The 19578-nt window shown below is 36.2% G+C and overlaps 1 protein-coding gene across 10 annotated transcripts in view; it reads left to right on the forward strand.

The window, feature by feature from the left end:
• rapgef2b (Rap guanine nucleotide exchange factor 2b) overlaps positions 1-19578 on the forward strand; it is a 155824-nt gene that overhangs the window by 40262 nt on the left and 95984 nt on the right. For all 10 annotated transcript variants that reach the window (XM_088633263.1, XM_088633269.1, XM_088633270.1 and 7 more), the window contains exons 2-3: positions 8388-8458; positions 10165-10221. In XM_088633263.1, coding sequence (XP_088489389.1) covers positions 8388-8458; positions 10165-10221 — 128 coding nt within the window. The remainder of the gene's footprint in view (positions 1-8387; positions 8459-10164; positions 10222-19578) is intronic.

The raw sequence follows: 19578 nt of genomic DNA on the forward strand, positions 1-19578 counted from the left end.
AATTGGTTTATGGGAAACCTGGCCCTGGTGTGTGTGTGTTGTGTGTGCCCTGTCCAGGGTATATCCTCTCTTGTGCCTCTTGCTTGCAGGGATAGGTTCTGGCTCCCTGTGACTGCTTTATTTAATACAGGGTAAGAAAATGGATGGATTAATCCCCTCCCCCCCTCAGAAAGCAAATAATGAAGATGCAAAGGAACAAGTAATAGGTTTATTCCATGCTGAAAAAAAGAAGAACGTTTCGCCCGTGGGGCCTTCAGGCTCACACCTGAAGAAGGCTCCACAGCCGAAATGTTGTGTTTTCTTTCTTCTTTTTTTCAACATGGAATAAACCTATTACTTGTTCCTTTGCATCTTCATTATTTACTTTTTTTTGGGGGGGGATTAATCCATCCATTTTCTTACCCTGTATAAATGGCATGGAATAGCCTATTACTTGTTCCTTTGCAGCCGCCTACACATGCTGACGCAGCTACCCACCTAAATAATGAAGATGTACCATTAAGAGAAATACAGTAGGGTTGCTTTGACAGTAGTGCTGCCACTTTCTAACTTGATTTTATCAGATTTTAGATGCTAAGGAAATCTGGGCCTAACCAGAGGCCTAGAAGAAAGACCATGTTGCTGTTTTAGGTGGTAGAAGTGGAGGAGTTGAGGGCACTCTTTCTTCTGGTCCAGAACTTCCAAACCAGTGCCCCAGTGAGATGACCAGGAATATTATGATATAGGAGGTGCCGTCATTCTGAAGACATGTTAAACCGAGGTCCTGACTATTTATTAAAAATGCCATGGTGGTTTTGCATCTTCGTTAGACTAGAGGTGTTAACTCGCGTCTTGATTAAATCACACTCTGCCGTTCCCAAATTTCTCCTTGACTTGGTTGCTGGTATAGTTTCTCACTTCTTTGTCTGATCTGCTGTGTAGTGGGTTGCTGACAAATACGTTCTCTTCAGATGAAGTTGGAGCTGTCCTATAGGTAAAGTACTCAAAGATTCTTTGTAATGAAGATAAGATAAGATTGCTTTATTGACCATATACAATTTCTTGTATTAGGAATTTGTCTTTTCTCTCCATGAGACACACAGACAGGGAGGGAAGCTTTGGGGTCCAGAGTGCAGGGTCAGGCATTTATACGGCACCCCTGGAGCAGTTGGGGTTAAGGGGCTTCCTCAGGGGCCCAACGGAGTAGGATTCCTCTGCCAGCCGCAGGATATGAACCGGCAACCTTCCAGCTACAGATCCTTAGTCACAGAGCCACCGCACCGCCCCCCAAAAGTTCTAAATAAATGTAAGGAATTAAGATTTTACATTTACCCAAATAAACAGTATATCTAGATTGGATGTCTTCCAGATTTTATGTAAAACAGATCCTCATAAAAAAAAAAACTTCCTAATGTCCCGATTCATCTGAGTTTACTTAAACATTTTGTTTTGGACACAGCTAAACCACTCATTAATAAAGCAGAGTTGGACAGCATCAGGCTTTACTTGTGAGACAGAATGCTATCCTGTCATACATGAGGAAAAACAGTGCATTTAAGGAGGGCATCTGTGATCATGGGAAATAATTATTTCAGTCTCAATAATTAAATCAATGTACAAGATGAGGATCTCATTCATTACCGCACATTTCCCACTGCATCTGTGCTACAGGCCCTCAGGGCAAACGGAGAACCAGAATTCTGTATTTAACGCAATTTGCAAACGTTCATAAAGCTGAGATCTAGGCCTAGATCATTTAGACGGCTCTGTTGCTGTAAGTCAGTAGACTGCTTTAGATGTGTGCTTCCAATCTCCGTGCAATTCGAAGAACCAGTCTAGTGAAGTGAGAGCCATGGCTAATGCTGAAAAGGTAGCAGAATATATAGATCTTTTAATCAGTTTTTGCAATGAAATATTAACTTGTTTGTATAACGTTCTGCAGGGTTCATGAGCAAATCCTATAAAATGTGTTAACTGAGACAAACTGTATATCCATTTTACCTTTAAAATAAAAGATGTGACCTTTCTATCAAATCTTTTGACTACAAAGAACATTTTTAACCCGTTTCTGTTTTTCACCTTTTCATGTTTTTTTCAGTTTTTCTTTGACATGCTACTGCTTTATTTAGTATAATGCATATACACCAAGAATATTGTGCATACAGAAAAAAACATACGTGTGTATTTGTTAGGGGTTCTTTTTAAAATGGAGAGAAAAGCTGCCAGATGTATGCCACTCTAAATGTAGGTGCAAAGTTTAGTGAGAGATTAAAAAAAAAAATCTTAGTGAGTTGAACCTTTAACTAACCCAAGCTGTGTAATGGTAAAAAAATGTTGGGTGATGTAACTCCGTTATTCAGCAGTTTCGGTTAAATTGTATTGAAGAACTGTACATAGGCATCTAGTAGATCTCACAAATGAAAGAGAAGGTCTGCCACCTAGTGGTCAATGTTGAGCATGTCCGGTGATTTCCTGGCCTGTGTTTTCAATGTAATAATATTAACTGAGCAGTTTGTCTTATCTAGCTTATTTGGTTTTTAGTTACTAATTGATCTGTAGATCTTATCCATCCATATCTTGAAAAAATAGTATCACCTTTACTTGTTCCTTTGCAGTCTACACATGCTGATGCAGCCACCTACTTGAACTAGTATCATGTTTGGTAAACATGGCTCAGACTCTTGAATCAAGAAATACCTTAAATATACAACAGTTATTATTTTGAAATGTTCACATTAATCCTCATTTGAAAACATCTATATCTCTTTTCTTCTAAAGAAATAAAGAGATTGAAATTTAGTATTCAAGAGGTATAAAGATGGTCAAATAGTCTGTATTAGATACACTGTGTAAACAAAGCTCTTAACACACAGGCTTATCTTTAAATTGAATCATTTGATTTGGACTCTTGCAACTCTTTTGTTGGTGCATATCATCACTGTCAGTATTTTTAGGTTTGACAGCATCACATTAGCATTGAGTTTCACAGAGTTTACAAATATCAGATTGAATCTGAATATTCAATCTCAAGTGCAAAATTAGACGGAAAGAAACAGATTTAATAATATTGGCATAAAATACCAAAAAGTAATATAGTAAATTGATCTTACTGCACAGAATTGGATATCAGTTTTTAATAGAATTCACTAACTCAGTGGTTCTCGAGTGGTACGTGTACCACAGTTTGTGGTAAGTGGAGCGCCGCCAGGTGGTATGCCATATGACCTTGGAACTTTGTGTGCACTGAAAAATCGGGATGGGTTTTCATATTTTCTATTTTAATACGTGTTGAATGCGCAGCCTACGTACTACGATACAGTGCACGCTATTACTTGAGTGGACACGAGCTTCAATGTAATCATATACCGTTCTATAGGAATGTGTGCTACGAGCTTAAGTGACCAATTGTATTTAAAAAAAGTTATCTGCATCAAACAGGGAGGTAGGAGAATGTGTGTGATTTTGGAACAATGCCAATGTTACAAGCACGGGAAACCATAGAAATGCGTGCTACAAATGCTGGCAATCTTGGGAGCACAGGAAAGCGCGATTGATAACAGAAAAATATTTAAGAACTGTTCTAGGTTAATTTGAGAGAAATGCACAGAGCGTCTCTGTGTTTCGCTCCCATGCGCATGAAATACAAACTTCTTTTAACTTCTGAGACGGACTCCTGAAACAGAAACGGAGAAAAATGCAAGCTTGCGGATTGCTTGCGCATTTCTAAGGATCTGCGCCTTTGGCTGGAAGGTTGCCGGTTCAAATCCCGCAGCCAGCAGAGGAATCCTACGCCGTTGGGCCCCTGAGCAAGGCCCTTAACCCCAACTGCTCCAGGGGCGCTGTACAATGGCTGACCCTGCTCTGCTCTGACCCCAAGCTCTCTCCCTATCTGTGTGTCTCATGAAGAGCACGCTGGGGTATGCCAAAAGACGAATTCCTAATGCAAGAAATTGTATTGGGCTAATAAAGTGATGTTATGTTATGCTAAAGCAGGTAAGCCCCACACTATTTTTGAAGAACCTTATTTACCGTTGGCAAAAGAGGTGACACGTATTATGTGTGGAGAAAAAGCTGCTAAGCAGCTCGACCTGCTGCCCCCTCCGAAAGACACAACCACTCATAGAATTATTGATATGGCAGCTGATATCAAAAGTACGCTGATAGAGCGCGTCAAGATGAGCAGATGCTTTTCACTTCAATTGGATAAGTCTGTAGTCGATTTGGCCAATTTGCTTGTTTACATTCGATATGAGTTTGAGGGTACGTCCCATGAGGACTTTCTGTTCTGTAAGCCGTTACCAACAGGAACCACAGGAGAGCACATATTTCAGCTACTGAATGAATTTATTGAAGAGAATGGCGTCAACTGGATAAAATGCGTCGGAGTTTGTACAGACGGTGCTAGAGCGATGACAAGCCGACACAGCGGTGTAGTTGCACGAATTAGAGAGGTTACTCCAGAAATGAATGGACGCATTGCAACATCCACTGCGAGACTTTTGCTGTCAAAAAAATGCCTGACTCTGAAATCTGTTAGACTCTGTTGTGAATTGTATCAAGGCTCGAAAAATGAATTCACATCTGCTTTGCTCGACTAAACAGGCTGACCCCTCTTACTGAAACGGTGCTTTTTTATTGTTTGTTTTTAATTGTTGTTGTTCCTGTTTTTTTTCTGTAGAGCGCTTTGAAAAGCCATCTTTAAAGGCGCTATATCAATTAAAGTTTATTATTTTAATATTTATTATATGTGTATGTGAGTGTGTGCATGCGCGCGCGCTCATGTTGGTTTGATCAGGAGTGGTAGTCGGTCCAAAAAGTTTGAGAATCACTGCACTAACCTAAAGTAATCTACAAGTTTGCTGACTTGCAGTATACAAAAAGAGAATTACCATTTGAAAGCTTTTTAATGTATTTAACTCATATCTTCAACCTGTATATTGAGTAGTAGCTACTGGGGAACAGTTTGTCTCTTCAGTGTGATTCTTAATAATCATAATAATCATAATAATCATAATAATTGCTTACACTTATATAGCGCTTTTCTGGACACTCCACTCAAAGCGCTTTACAGGTAATGGGGACTCCCCTCCACCCCCACCAATGTGTAGCATCCACCTGGATGATGCAACGGCAGCCATAGTGCACCAGAACGCTCACCACACATCAGCTATCAGTGGGGAGGAGAGCAGAGTAATGAAGCCAATTCATAGATGGGGATTATTAGGAGGCCATGATTGGTAAGGGCCAATGGAAATTTGGCCAGGATGCCGGGGTTACACCCCTTCTCTTTTCTAGAAACGCCCTGGTATTTTTAATGACCACAGACAGGACCTCGGTTTTATGTCTCATCCGAAGGACGGCGCCTGTTTACAGTATAGTGTCCCAGTCACTATACTGGGGCAATAGGACCCACATGGACCACAGAGTGAGCGCCCATTACCTGTAAAGTGCTTTGAGTGGAGTGTCCAGAAAAGTGCTATATAAATGTAAGTTATTATTATTATTTATTATTATTAAAGTTGTATCAATAGTGAAATTAACTCAGTTCTGATCTTGGGTGTGTTTGTAGTATGATGTGTCAACAGCAGGTGGCGACAGAGACTTTTAAAGTAGGGTTTCAAGGTACTTCTATATAGAAGTTCTTGTTCTTTAATGTGACAAAAGAATAAATATAATGTGGCTGATATTCAAGAATGGTATTTATGTTATCAATGAGGGAAAACAGTCCTGACATGTCTTGTTATTGTTGATGGGGAAACTCATGCATTTGTGTAGGTGGCATTGATTGAAGTATTTTATATGTAAAATTTTGTGATGTGTGATGCTGTTGGTGGGTAGAATATTATATTTCTAAGTTTCTGTAGTTCAGTGTTAAAAAGAAGTGGTAGGGTCTTTTTATTTATGAGACAAGATGCATTTAAAATGGCAGATACAGAACAGGGCTGACCTCTTGCTGTTGAGCTGAGCTGGTAAAGGTTACAGATTTTAGTTTAAGTGTTTGCAAATTATTGAGATGTACAGGCTGCCAGAGAGAGAGGATAAAGGTAACCTCCACACCCTTCCCTTTTAGCATTTAAGTGCGTCTGTACTACGCAGTGTTTACTGAAAAAATAAATAGTAGGAAATCCCACCCATCTGCTCTGTCTGACCTGAGTACAAGATATGTATTTCTGTGAGATGAATATGAAAGTGAAGCAAATTGATTCTGTTTGAACCTAACTGCATTGCAGCATTTGCTCTCCATGTTAATGACCCCTTGGTTTAAGTAATGCGTGTTGACCGCAGTATCTGCTTTGTGCCTCTATTCTTTCAAAACGCACTACAGCTATCGAAATGCACTGCACTTAATCAACTGGAAACAGTTGTTTTGTGTAAGGTGCAATTTAAGGTATTTTCTTGTACACGTTTTCATGTTTTTGTTTAGCGACAAACAATTTATGTCCTTGGTAAGTTATACTGAGTACCAGAAGAAACATATCACTTGTAACTACAACAAATTCAGAAAATTATCTGGAAAGTGCCATTTTGTGCAGCAGATTCAATGACATTTTATTGAACAGACATGACATTGGGAAATTCATTATGTGGATGAAGATTTGTCATCTACAGCACTTTCCCAACTCTGCTCCTGAGAGACCACTGCCTACTGGTTTACGCTCCAGCTGAGCTCTAAATCTGCAGTCATGATTGATGACTTTAATTGATCTGCTTCCTTGTTCAAACTTGGTTAACTTGGTCCAGAGATCAAAAATACCTACAAAAAGGATACCCTTGCCAACAGCGTCATCTTAAGTAACTTATAGGCAGCCTTTTGTAAATGTGCTAATCTTTACTTCTACTGTATGTAGCTCTTAGTAAGTGAATAGTTCATGAAGAACAGCTGCAGAAATGATAATGTATCAAACCACTCCCACAATGAGCCCTTTGCAGAGGTCCACTTGGTTATCTTATATTTACGGCAAGAGACCTGAATGAATGCAGTTCTGAAACAGAAATTGGTACAAGTTTCATGTTAATCACAATGTAATCTGACAAAATTGTCACATGAAAATCACATATCTTAATCGTTTTAAGGTATTTTAAGAAATATAGGAAAAATGCAGGTCATACTGGACCTGCAGAAATAGCATTTATTGATTTGAAATTATGAAAGGCTTGAAATTTATAGATAAATAAACCTTGTTTATTAAGAACTACCAAATCATTACAGATCATTAAGTATTATTAATGAAAATATGCAGGCCTAAACATTTTATCAATTTCTCATAAACTGCTCTTACAATCAATTGTTTGGTTTCTTTTTCACACTTGTTCTTTTGGATCTGAGCACTTTTGTCAGGGTGCTCTATAACAAATCCCAATTTTAAGAGCTGAAAGCAAGTTTAAAAACTATGAAATAGATGTAATTGTAGAAATTAAAGAAATTAAAACCTGTAATAAATTAGCCTGTGATTAAGTACTTGGCCGATTCATGAACAGGAGTCCACTGTGAAATCACAGGCTAGAAGAGTGTGTGGTCACTATTGGAAGCAAAATAAACTCTACATCTGGTTGCTGATGTTGTCTTGTGTGGTTATGTCCCCTTTCTCTGTTAGAACCAGGGCACAAGTCATCCTAACTCATCCCATAGATTTTAAATGGCATTTAACTGGGAAAATTGGGACTTAATAGTCACATTCTGATCTCACAAGAAAGCTGCATTTACTCAAGTTGTATGAGGATGTGTGTTATCCTGGGGGAATGTTGTCATGTTAAGATAAGTGCAACAAGTGTGGTCCCAGAGCTTGATCAGTATAGTGCATGTTTACAGACAGGTTACCATTAATCAGTATTGGCGTTAGTGACTAGACTTTTCTGCCAATGGATGATGTATTAATCTTACTGAGGTATGGTCTGCCAAATGGTGACTTATTGCTGGATATGGCCATTATGCCCTGCTAGGTTGGAAATTGCTGGCTATGAACACCCCAGAGTGTAAGTGACGTGAATCTAGGCTTCGAAGGCTAATCTCCTCTTGACAAGGCATTAATTTAGTTTTGATATTCAGCAGGTTAATTCCATGCCAACAAGAATGAACTTGCCTGAAGGCTCCATAGCCAAAATGTTATTTTGTCTTTTTTTCACTTCTTGGTTTGGAATTAACCTTTATTTGTTCTTCTGCAGCTAAAACACTGACGCTGCAACCACTCTAACCTGCAGTTATTACATTGATAGTTGTAACACATACTATTATTATATAGGACAATTACATTTAGTTATCTTTTCTGATGGGTAACTGGTACGGTCTACAAACACAAATAAGACTGTTTAGGTAATTTGAGACCTGATACGTTTATGATAGTAGTATTGATTTTGTCACTGTATGGATATGATTATTTTAATTACATTTTCTAATGTTCCCTTTACAGGACTTGGAGATTGTGTATTCTTATCTACATGGAATGGAAGCTTTATCAAACTTGAGAGAGCATCAATTAAGGTAAGAGAACATGTGCTGTTAACAGAAAAATTACACTTTACTTGCACTGATAAATTCCTTAAGAATTCCTATAATGCTAGGATTTTAAATACAAACATTATACATATAATGATATATTGAAAAGCTTTTTTTAAAATAACATTTCAGAAGGAAGTTTACTGACAGAGCAACAAATTCAGAAAATAGTTGCACCTTTTGTTATTTCAAGGTGCTGTTAGATACAGGAACCCATTCAGCAGTTTTTAACAGTGCTTATGGCTGGGTTGTTAAGTAACTAGTGTAAGGAACTTCTAATATTTTCCTGGAATATATAAAGCTTCAGGTAGGTACACCATTTTGATGCATCTAATTTCAGTACTTAGAAACTCTTGTGAGCTGTTGTCTTCTAGTTATTTTTATTATCTTTTGCAAATAGTTTTCTGAAAATGGTTTCTGAGTGTGGAACAAGAAAAATGCTGAGGGCTGCTGGACAAAGACCAACTTTATAATTATAAAGTGAAGTTTATATATACTTAGTATGGTTCGATAGTAAAGTCATAGTATCTTCCTTGTTACATCTTATGAAGTACTTGCTAGTCATTTACACTCCGCTGTCTGTTCTGTCAGCAAACTGTAATGTAAGGAGAGAAAATCAGAAAGCTTGGGGATTAGTCACCACCTCTGTGATGTTTAACTTTGAAGTGATTTTTAATGTCAGCCCAAAGTTGCCAATTTAGGCTAACAGTTGAACAGGGGTGTTTCAATCCATCCATTTTCTAACCACTTCTCCCAATTTAGGATTACGGGGGAGACAACATGAGGGGAAACAATAATAAATGTTAGATAGTCAGGTGTAAATCAAGAGATGTTATATTATAACTGTACAATGCACTGTAAGACTTAATTTAAATATAATTTGTGCAAGATTGTTTGCCACATTACAAAAAAAATAATGTAGCATTACAGTCAGTTTAGAGCAGAACAACCAGATATGCTCACTGGCATGCTCACAGTAATAAAAAATATATATTTTTAGTCTTGAACAAAACATGTAGACTATGTAGAGACCTGATTAAAATATGCATTGGTTTTTCGAAAACCTTAACAATTACCTCAGATTACTTCATCATTATCAGTATATGGTGAAATATGAGCCAGAGGATATAAGTGGTAAATAAAAGGAAGTGTATTTAAAACTGTGAACAGGAGGCTCTTTTGTATAAGTAAGTAAAAGCTTAGAGCAATCTCAAACAAGCTACCTAGCTGCTTTAGTAAAGCAGACATCTTGTTTTTTTTTTGTCAAGAAAGGGATAGATGAAATGTCTGGTACGTTAGGTACTAAAACTAAAATAGCCTCTTTTCTAAACTTCATGAGTTTGAAATTAGGGTTCTTTATTGATATGACATGACCAGAACAGAAGAGTAAATATAAGTAAAGTTATATTTCCTATCTTACTGTCTTTGTGAAAGTAAGGTAAGGTAGCCTAACAGACCACTGAACTTTGCAAGTACAATATATTCTTGCCTTATAATTAGGTGCATAGGGCTACTTTGTGGCCTAAATTCAGACTGTAGAAGCAACTGCAGAAGGGTAGACGATACAGAAGGGCACGTGCCAAGGAATTATTATTATGAACGAGGCTTCTTAAAATATGTTGAGAAAGTAACACATAGAAATGACAACCAAATTTGAAAATGTTGTGTAATGTACCTTTCCTCTTTTTCAGGTTAATGTGTGAAACTGTGCGATATGAAAGGCATGAAGCAAATGAAGTGTTATACTAGTAAGTACTTTTTATGTGGAATATTTCATACCAGGGCACATTAATACACATCTATAAAGATAGCAGTGCTGTGTACACAGATAGTGCTGCTATTTGTAGTCAGCTGCCTGTGACAATGTTCATCTTGTCATGTATGAAAACTGTCACAGCAGCCTCTTCCTTTCTTACTGAAAGAATAGGGAAGTGTCCTGTGAATTTCAGGTGATACTTGAAGTATTTTTTCACATTTCACTGCTGATTTAATGTGTCAGATTGACTTTTTGCTTAGTTTTGAGAGAGTAACTAGAACCAGATGGGAAATTGCACTGACACTTTCTGTAAAGTTCAGAAAAGATAGATGACAATGCAAACTCTGGTAGGCTTAGATATAAACTCTTGGTGCTCATGGTGATATACTCATAAACATCCTAGCCAAGACTGGGTTTTTACAGAGTTTAAATCTGGAGTTTGCTATTTTATTGGTGCTTTAAAAAAGTTTCTTTTTTAAAAATGAAACATCAAAAATCAAGCAACTTTTATATTTGCTTTTCTCTGGGCCTTGTTTGATATTGCTTTCATACAAGGATATTAGAAAAAAGCGGTGAAAGAGCCAACAAGTATTGCCCTTTAGAATCCACACATTCTTTAAATAGCTATTGGAACGATTAGCATAAAACATAACACCTATATCTCAATGATTTATTAGGAAACATTTCCTACTAATGCCCTGCTGGCTTTTGTTTTATCACATTCTGATGTACATTTTTTAATGATTGAGGAAAAAGGGTTCTTCAAAATTGTATTTTAAGCACTTGATAGTATTGTGTTGTTTCGGGATAATTCACATTGTAAATTGTTTGTATCCATTAGTACTTTAAGACTTTTGATGTGCAACGCCTTATTACCCATGCCTACACATTATTCATGTTTAAGCAGAGTATTGTCTTTAGAAATTGGTGAATTCTAAAATGAAAATGATTAACTGAATGATTGATTAAATGGTTTATTTGTGGTATTCAAGAGACTTTAACATATTCAGTTGGAAGAACTGTTACATAGGACTGATTTATTACACACTGTTATCACATGATATTGAAACTGTTAGTATTGAGAATATTTGGAATTTAATTTGGTACCAATTCAGCAGCCAGAATCCTGACCAGGTCTAGTGCAAGTGTTCACATTACTCCTATCCTGGAGTCCTTGCACTGGCTTCCGGTCAAATTCCACGTAGACTTTAAAATCCTCATGCTCACCTATAAGGCTTTACATGGCTTGGCACCTCAATACCTGTCTGAACTTTTATCGCCCTACTCCCCACCTCGCAACCTCCGCTCTTCAAATTCTGCCCTCCTTACTGTCCCCCAAGCCCGTCTACAGTGTATGGGTGACAGGGCCTTCTCCTGCTATGCCCCCAAGCTCTGGAACTCTTTGCCCCTAGGATTTCAGAGAGTCACCTTCTCTAAACTCCTTCAAATCCAGACTCAAAACCTTCTTCTTCAGAAAAGCCCTTACTTATCTGGTTCCATTATTCACCCCTCTGCTCTTCTTAATACCACCTTCCACGGTCTCCTCTATTGTTATTGTTGTAATTATAATTGTGTCCTATCTTGTGAAATCTTCTTATTTATTGTTGTAGTCTTTTTATTTATTGTTATTGTCATCCTGTAAAGCGCTTTGAGAAGCCACCTTTAAAGGCGCTATATAAAATAAAGATTATTATTATTATTATTATTATTATTATTACTACTACCAGTTTTTTCACCTTTTTCTTAACTCCCAATTGGGAATTGCAAGTTAAAAAGCAATGCCTGCTCCAACATGAGGAGTATACGGGCTGTCCACGTATTCCTGTGACATGCCCACACTGTGTCTCACAGACAGGACTGCTAACTGACAGGTGGTTGACAGGCCTCTGGGGTTAGTATTGTGTAGCATGCAGAGGTTGCTCTGACTGGCACACTAATTCTTTACACTTTTCATCCCAAAGCATCCCAATACGCTCTGCTTATAGGAGGAAACCATTTCACCCACTATTGAAGTGAAACACAGCAGAACTGGATTATTTAGATTTTTCATGCCCAAAGTCTCTCCCGAAACACTGTTTATCCACTAATGTATTTTTCACCATTGCACTGCATTGGCATTGATTCCACTACTTCATAATTGCCCGCTAACATGTTAATGTCTGTCTCATACATTTTGTTTCTAATACTCCTAAGTATAAGCACTTAATTACCTGTTTCTTCAACAGGCCTTTTTCTCTTGGGTTTTTTTTCCCCACTTTTACTTTAATTCTTATTTGTCTTCTTTTCAGTTTCCTTTTTAATTTTCTTTCCTTCGGTTCTAGTCCAACTATTTTGAAATTACCCTTTTGCCAAGATGACTGTTGTCAATCACATTCAAATGTAATCCATTGTCTCCATACAGCAGATAACTTGCCTTTGTAAAGTTATCCAGTGGCTCTGAAAGTTGAAGCCTTTTTTTCAGCAGATTATATACTTAGTTACATGTTAATGTATTAACATTTACAGTTGTTCACCTTTGCATAATGAACATAGGAGTCCTGAGACCGTTCATTCCAGGATATTTTAATATGTTGTACATAGACAATTTGCAGTTTAAGACAATTTCATTTTTCCTAACACATTCAACAACAAATGTGTTTTTAACTGCCCTCACTAGGGGCCTGTCAACTAGAGACAAAATGGATTAGCCAGATTCAACCAGGCGGCTGAAGTTAAGATCCATAGTCTTTTCAAGTGCCTGATTGTATCTTTAACCCAGCAGCCAGTACTTTGGCTTAATGTTTCATCTCATGGACAGAACCTCCTAAAGCACTGTCCCTGAATACTATAGTAGGTTGTTGGTTTAGAAATTCAGAGGTAGTGTCTTCTGGTACCAATTGGTCTCCCATCCAACTGTGGACTAAGTACCTTATGAGATCTGTTGACAATAGATTACAGAATAGAGACACTAGGTGGTTTTAGTGTTCCTGTGTAAGTTATATTTTAAGTAATAAAAAAACTAAAATTTGTCTAAAATAAAATTCTTACCTAACCCTTTTGATGAACAAATTAAATATATTTAAAAAGACACTTCAACGGTAGTTTACATCTCACTCAATAATGTTACTTGCTCCAAATGTCTCCTGTTTTTTCACCTGATTTACATTGAGATTTAACAGTAAACAACTAACATTTTTTGCAAAAAATTGAAATACCATGTATAGGGGTAGTCACCCAAGAACAATGCTTTTTTTTCACTGTAATCCCTATTGCAGTGTTCTCCTATATTTTTAAGAGTGATAACACTTTCTGTATTTTAATGCAAACCAAAATGTATGCTGAAAATGCCGAATAATCTATTTTTAGTTTGTTATATGTATAAAAAATGAAGTATATGCCTTCTGTCCTGTATTTACCATGTCTCTCTGACACCTCTGATTCCACATTACCTGCTTGTGTATAAATGTCTGGGATGTAGTTTGAGACTGCTAAATGGATACAGTCATATCTGATCTCTGAGGTGGATGTGATGCTTGATCTTTTTTCGGGGAGAATGGTGTCTAACAAAGGTGGGTGGAATCAAAGTAAATCTTCACATGAGAATAGAGGGTGATTCTGTTTGTAAGTGCCCCAAAATCACTTTCTGTTGATTTTAAGACTTTCAGCTTAATATAATTTTGTATAGTAATCATTTCTATAGCAGCTTTGTTCTTGGTGGGGCCATTTTTCTGTGCTTTTCATTTTTTTAGGCTTTGCTATCTAGCTTTGGGAAGTACTGCAGCATTTTATTCTTGTAGTAGGACCACAGAACCAGTATCAATGTGAACTCATTCTCAGTATTGATCATATGTGAAATGTATGTCCTGTCCTTGCAGATTGTTCTAGTGCTCTTTGAGTTTTGGTTTTCTGTCTGTAAGGAACCCTGCAGTTTACAAAAATAAGTCTTATTTGACAGCTCTCTGCACTAGTGATGACTTGAGGCATCAGATCTGAACTATTTTTTGGACTTTCCCTCGACTTAATACACCAGTATAGAGGATTAGTTCACTGTAAGCAGTATTAAGAGAGTCAAGTAAGGATTTCAGCAAGTGGTGCTTAAGGGCTCTTGCTTCAGTTGAGTTTACAGTTTTGACAACTTTGATTATATGAACAAACTTAACTTGGTAATACTTCTGTTGAACTATACAGTGGTAATGGACAGAAGGTATTTGAAATAAGTATTGTTTCTGAAAAACACTACAAAGACTCCATTTACATCAAGCATGACTGGTGCACCATCGGCTGTGATGAGTAAGATTTTTTAATTGGAGTGTTTTTCTCAAGCATGTACCTTTTGAGTTTATTATAGATATCCTCACCTTTTCCTTTCTCTTCAAGGAGCAAAAGGGTGAGAAGATCCTCGTTAGTTTTCATAGCCTTAAAAACCATAAATGTATTTTGATGAATTTGTGGGTCTTCAAATTCTGCAGTAGCTGCTGAAATATGTCTTTCATGACATGTTATGGATTGCTGTTATTATTTTTTGTTTTTAAAATCTTTGAATAGAGGATCAGTGATCAAAATTGTATCTTTAATTTTTCTCCAATCCATGAATCAATTTTTAACCTTTCAGTTTATTAACTTTATTTGTGTGAAGTGAGATTATCTGTTGCAGACTCAGATTTATGGGTTGGAGACAGAAATATCTTTGTATACTGTTTGTATTACTTTGAATATGCAATAATAGGCAAATGGAGTTTGAAAAAATGCTTGGTGGCAGAAAAGTATGTGCTCAATATTTTCACATAGAGAAATGTAGTTGAACTGCCATAAATTGTTTCAGTTATAGTAGAAATCATGTCACCTGCATTAAAAAAACTTCCTACTGCAATCTCATTATCTGTAACTTTAAATCTGAGTTCAGACAAACCAAATTAATTTTAAACCTGAAATTAAAAACATACTAGAACTATCAATTACTCTGTTTCATAAACTGACCCAACCCTGACAGCAACAGTTACTGTAGGCAAATGACAAGAGCCTAGGCTCAAACTGGTAATTTCTGGACGACACTCATTGGTCACTGTGAATCCCCTAGGAATCAATCTTGATGTTCATTAAAATCAGTAACAAAATATTTAAAATTTGAAGAAAAAGTATTTGTGGGACTTCAACTTTCTAAACAAAGTCTTGTTAAGATCTGTACGTTATTGGTTATTATTATTATAAAACAGATTATATGTAAAGGGTGGTGTAAAAAGTGAGTATTGCAGGAATTTGTGCTAGGACCACTGCTTCCAATTTATATAACTGAACTAGATTCCTGTATAGTGTAGTATGTATTTGATATGTTGTGAAATGTGAAAAAGTGAAATTCACCCTTACTGAATTAACTATTGGGGAGCTGAATATTGTTCTATGTAGATCAAAATTCGACTAATTTCTTACTACTATGTAATCTAAAAATATTGATATGTTTTTATAGTTATTTATGCGAGCTTTTCCTCAAAAAAATGTGCAGTGTCATTTTCAGTTTTCTCTTAAAGTGGAACTGCAGTCCCAATTTCTTAGGGTAACACAATTAATTGATGGTATCTCACAATTTTAACGGTTCTGAATGAAGTGAAACTTAACTTTGTGAAATTATGGTATAGTTGCTATGTTGTCGCAAACCCCCGGTTTTGCAGAAGTCCAGAGTGAGTGTTTGCACGAATTGTGATGAGAATCGCAATCCCTTCCTACTGATTAGTCCCTGTAACGACTAATGTAAATCGATGTATGAGTAAAATGCACCTCAGAAGTGTTCCAAAGTGATCTCCATGCAGAGTTAACAAGTAAATTGTGTATGTTGGCAAAACCACCTTGAATTCAAGACCAATATTCTATTGGATTAAAAAAGAGGTATTCACAAACCTGCTTGATTACAGTGTAATAGGGCTGCTTCAACTCACTGGAAGTTTTGTTGCCTCATTTTGAATTGTAGAACATGGCATAACTGGAACTGTTGTCTATTTTGTGATGTAAATTGGAGGTTTGACACGATAACGTGTACATTTTACTTTCATTGTGGTTTGAAATGCACTCATCAGTACCGATTCTTTCTAACCTCAAAAATATAAAAATAGTGTTGCAGTTCACCTTTTACCAACAATATTTGGATCTTGTTGGTGGACTGCTCTGTGTTGTATTCTCTCATTGTTCTATACCAAGACATTATTTGAAGAACTTCTTTGTCTTTTATAGAGACGAAATGTTCATGTTCATAAAAGACATTTATTAAATATTCAAAAGGTTTTGGCAGAATGGGCATTTTTGTTTATTGCTGACTGCGAGCACATCAATTTCAGTCACTCTTATTGTAAAACACAGACAAGTGTGTGAGGGATCTGAAGATGCATTAATCTGTTCAGAAGTGAAGAGTGACATAGTCATCTTTCCATCTCCACCAAGTTTTAAATGAATTTCCTACAAATGGCAATTAGAAGGTGGACTATAGAATTTGGTCTTCACTCTCCATTTCTTTTTTTAATATGTTGTAAACAACTATTTGCATATTGCACTTTCATAGAATAGCATTGAAAACCTAAAGTTTCAAATTTTGAAAATCCTACTTCATTTATATATTTTCCATATACCTGAAAAATTCATAGTATTTGCTTAGCTTATTGATGTACAAATAAAATGCACCTCAGAAATGTTGAAGTCAAATGTTCTGATAATAAGAAGAGCTTTATTGATGTGCTAACAGAAAAATGCAGTTATTTCTTTTTACTGTAACTATCGAGGGCTTGAAAATTGTAAACACAAGTGATTATTATGCTAAAAGATTAATATTTCCTTTATTAACTTGGTTACATTCTCATATAGTGCTGTTAGCATTTGCAACTCATAGTAGTTAAACCGATATTGTATCTACTGCATTATGTACTGAAGCTCACATCCAAAAAAACATTGCCTGTTAAATTCAGATTAGTATCAAACCCCCTCCTTTAGTCAATATGAAAGCATGAGTTGCAGTTCTATTTACATGAAATTTGTCACTTTTAATTAAACAGAATAACAAATTTGGGGCGTCAGAAAACAAATTTACAATACATTATTATGTATATTAATGTGTTCATCATATTTGTATGTTTTTTAGGACTTATTCCTTTGGTTTTGTAAATATTACACACATAATGTGATCTGTAGCTTTCAGCAAAGAAGTCTTAATAATTTAAGTAATCATAATGTAAAAATCACATTAATAATGGAAAAAGTATTATCCATATTTTCCGAATGTTTGATGTCCTTAAAAAAGAATGTAAATATTTAAGCAAATTATTGCATTTTGTTGATAAAAGTGCAATAAATTAGATTTTAAATTAGATTTTCCAAAGGAAAAGGACATTATAAAATTAACTTTGCATATGCCCTGGGGCTTTTGAAGGATTCAAAAAATGCCACCATGTTTTCCTTCCCGATTTCATTCCTTTAAACAAAAAGTAAGAAGCACCATTGCTTGGGAGTCTGTCACAGAGAGTAAACAATCCTTTCTTTAAGAGATTTGTGTGAAGATGATTAAACAAATGCATATTAGCAGATAGTCCTTTGTGCACACTGAGCAATTCCATTTGTCCCCAGGCCCTTCCTCCTGTTTAACAGTGCAACTAGGTTATTAGACATGGCAGTTCAGCTCCAGTTATTCTCTTTTTGTCAATCATCTTAAGTCTGTACTGCCCTCATTGAGTATAAAGATAATGATAAGGAGGCAGGGACCCCACTGCTATAGCTTCAGGGTGGAATGGCAATATCTTAAATTCTGCTTTGTAAACACAGCACATAACACTCTCAGTTTTAGAGGACTTTATACGCACTAAAAGCTCAGACATTTTCTGCAGGATGTCACAGAGGTGCCTTAAACAAATTGTTTGAAAACCACCTTAAATTGCAGACCTTTAAGGTTTTTGGTTAGCCCCGTATGCCTTTTACAGTATTATGTTTTTCAGCACTCTTAAAAGATAAAGCGTTATCATGTACCTGAGTAAATACCCAGGCAGTGCAGTTTTTTTTTTTACTCATAAGGATATCCCTGTTACAATAAATTATTAAGTTACTAATAAATTATTGGTCCATTCTGAAACACAAAAATCCTGCTTTGCATTGCAGTACAGTTTTGCTACATATCTGGGCACAAAATATCACACAACAAAGAATTTTAAGCCCTTCCCCAGACATTCGAAGAAAGTAATCTCAGCAGGTAAAGAAAGATTGAAGGAACCAGTCTTCTGTAGTCCATTGCATCCCTTCAATTCACTTTTCCTGAGCCAAAAATACGTAAGTATCCTGACGTCATCGACAATACACTGCTTAACCTAGACCTGAATTATGTGAAGATCATTTATTTGCTTTAACAAGTACACAAAAGTCCTTATGGGCTGGCAGTAGGCTGGTTTTTCCATTCTTGTGTGTGGGTAGAGATTTTCGAAAGCTGAGTGTTGTTGGCTGGAGTTGTTTTCCCCTTTCCCTCTAAGCTGCTTATGCATAAAACTGTCATCCTGGTAATAAAACTGAAAATGTAAATCTCCGACAGACTGATTTAAAAATGTAAGGTAATTTCTTCTGTACTACCTCATTTTAGGTTGTTCCAGTTACTGCACAGTTGTTTATCCAGGCAGAGGAAAAAAATGAAAATATAGAGTGCACAGAAAAGCATAATCTGATTATCTGATAATTTCCTAAAACTCTGCAAGAATCTATAGGTTTTATTGGCTGTTACTTTATTTTATTTAGTTCTCGCAGAGTGGCCTTGAAGTGAATTAAATTATGCTTTCTCTTCATTTTCTCCTGTTGCAGCTGAGTTTCACTAATGATAACTAGAGCCTACCTGCTGGAGATTAGAGTTTTTTTTTTGTAGGAGAATACTTTCGCTTTAAATAAAAAAAATCTGAACCTTTTGGAACAAGCAAGTCAAAATTGGGATTAGGCTATGCGATCACTTCCTGAATATAAAGCAGATGCACTGCATTAAGAATTTGGAGTTCAAATATTTGTAACTGCTTGTCCTTTTAGCCTTTGGTTTAGTGATTACCCCTGTTAAAAGTGCTACAGTAAATTTATTCTTGGCAAAACAAAATGAAAATTGCATCATTTAACAGTGATTGCTGACAAATTTGGAGCCATTTGTCATAGGTTTATGTCGTTTTTAATAACGAAAATTTAGATATTGCTGTTAATATTATCAATCTTCAGTTGCTTAAATGTGTATATTTGCATTAAAAATGAGTTGAGATGTATAGAAACAAGATCATTTCTTTTTCTGAGAGCAGTCACACTTCATGTTAACATTCTCATTTAGCCATTTTGTCAATCAAACTCAATTCCCTGAGACTGCTGACTTCTGTTTTGACCA

The sequence above is a fragment of the Lepisosteus platostomus genome, chromosome 1 (assembly GCF_059453375.1).
Source record: "Lepisosteus platostomus isolate fLepPlt1 chromosome 1, fLepPlt1.hap1, whole genome shotgun sequence".
Lineage (NCBI taxonomy): Eukaryota > Metazoa > Chordata > Actinopteri > Semionotiformes > Lepisosteidae > Lepisosteus > Lepisosteus platostomus.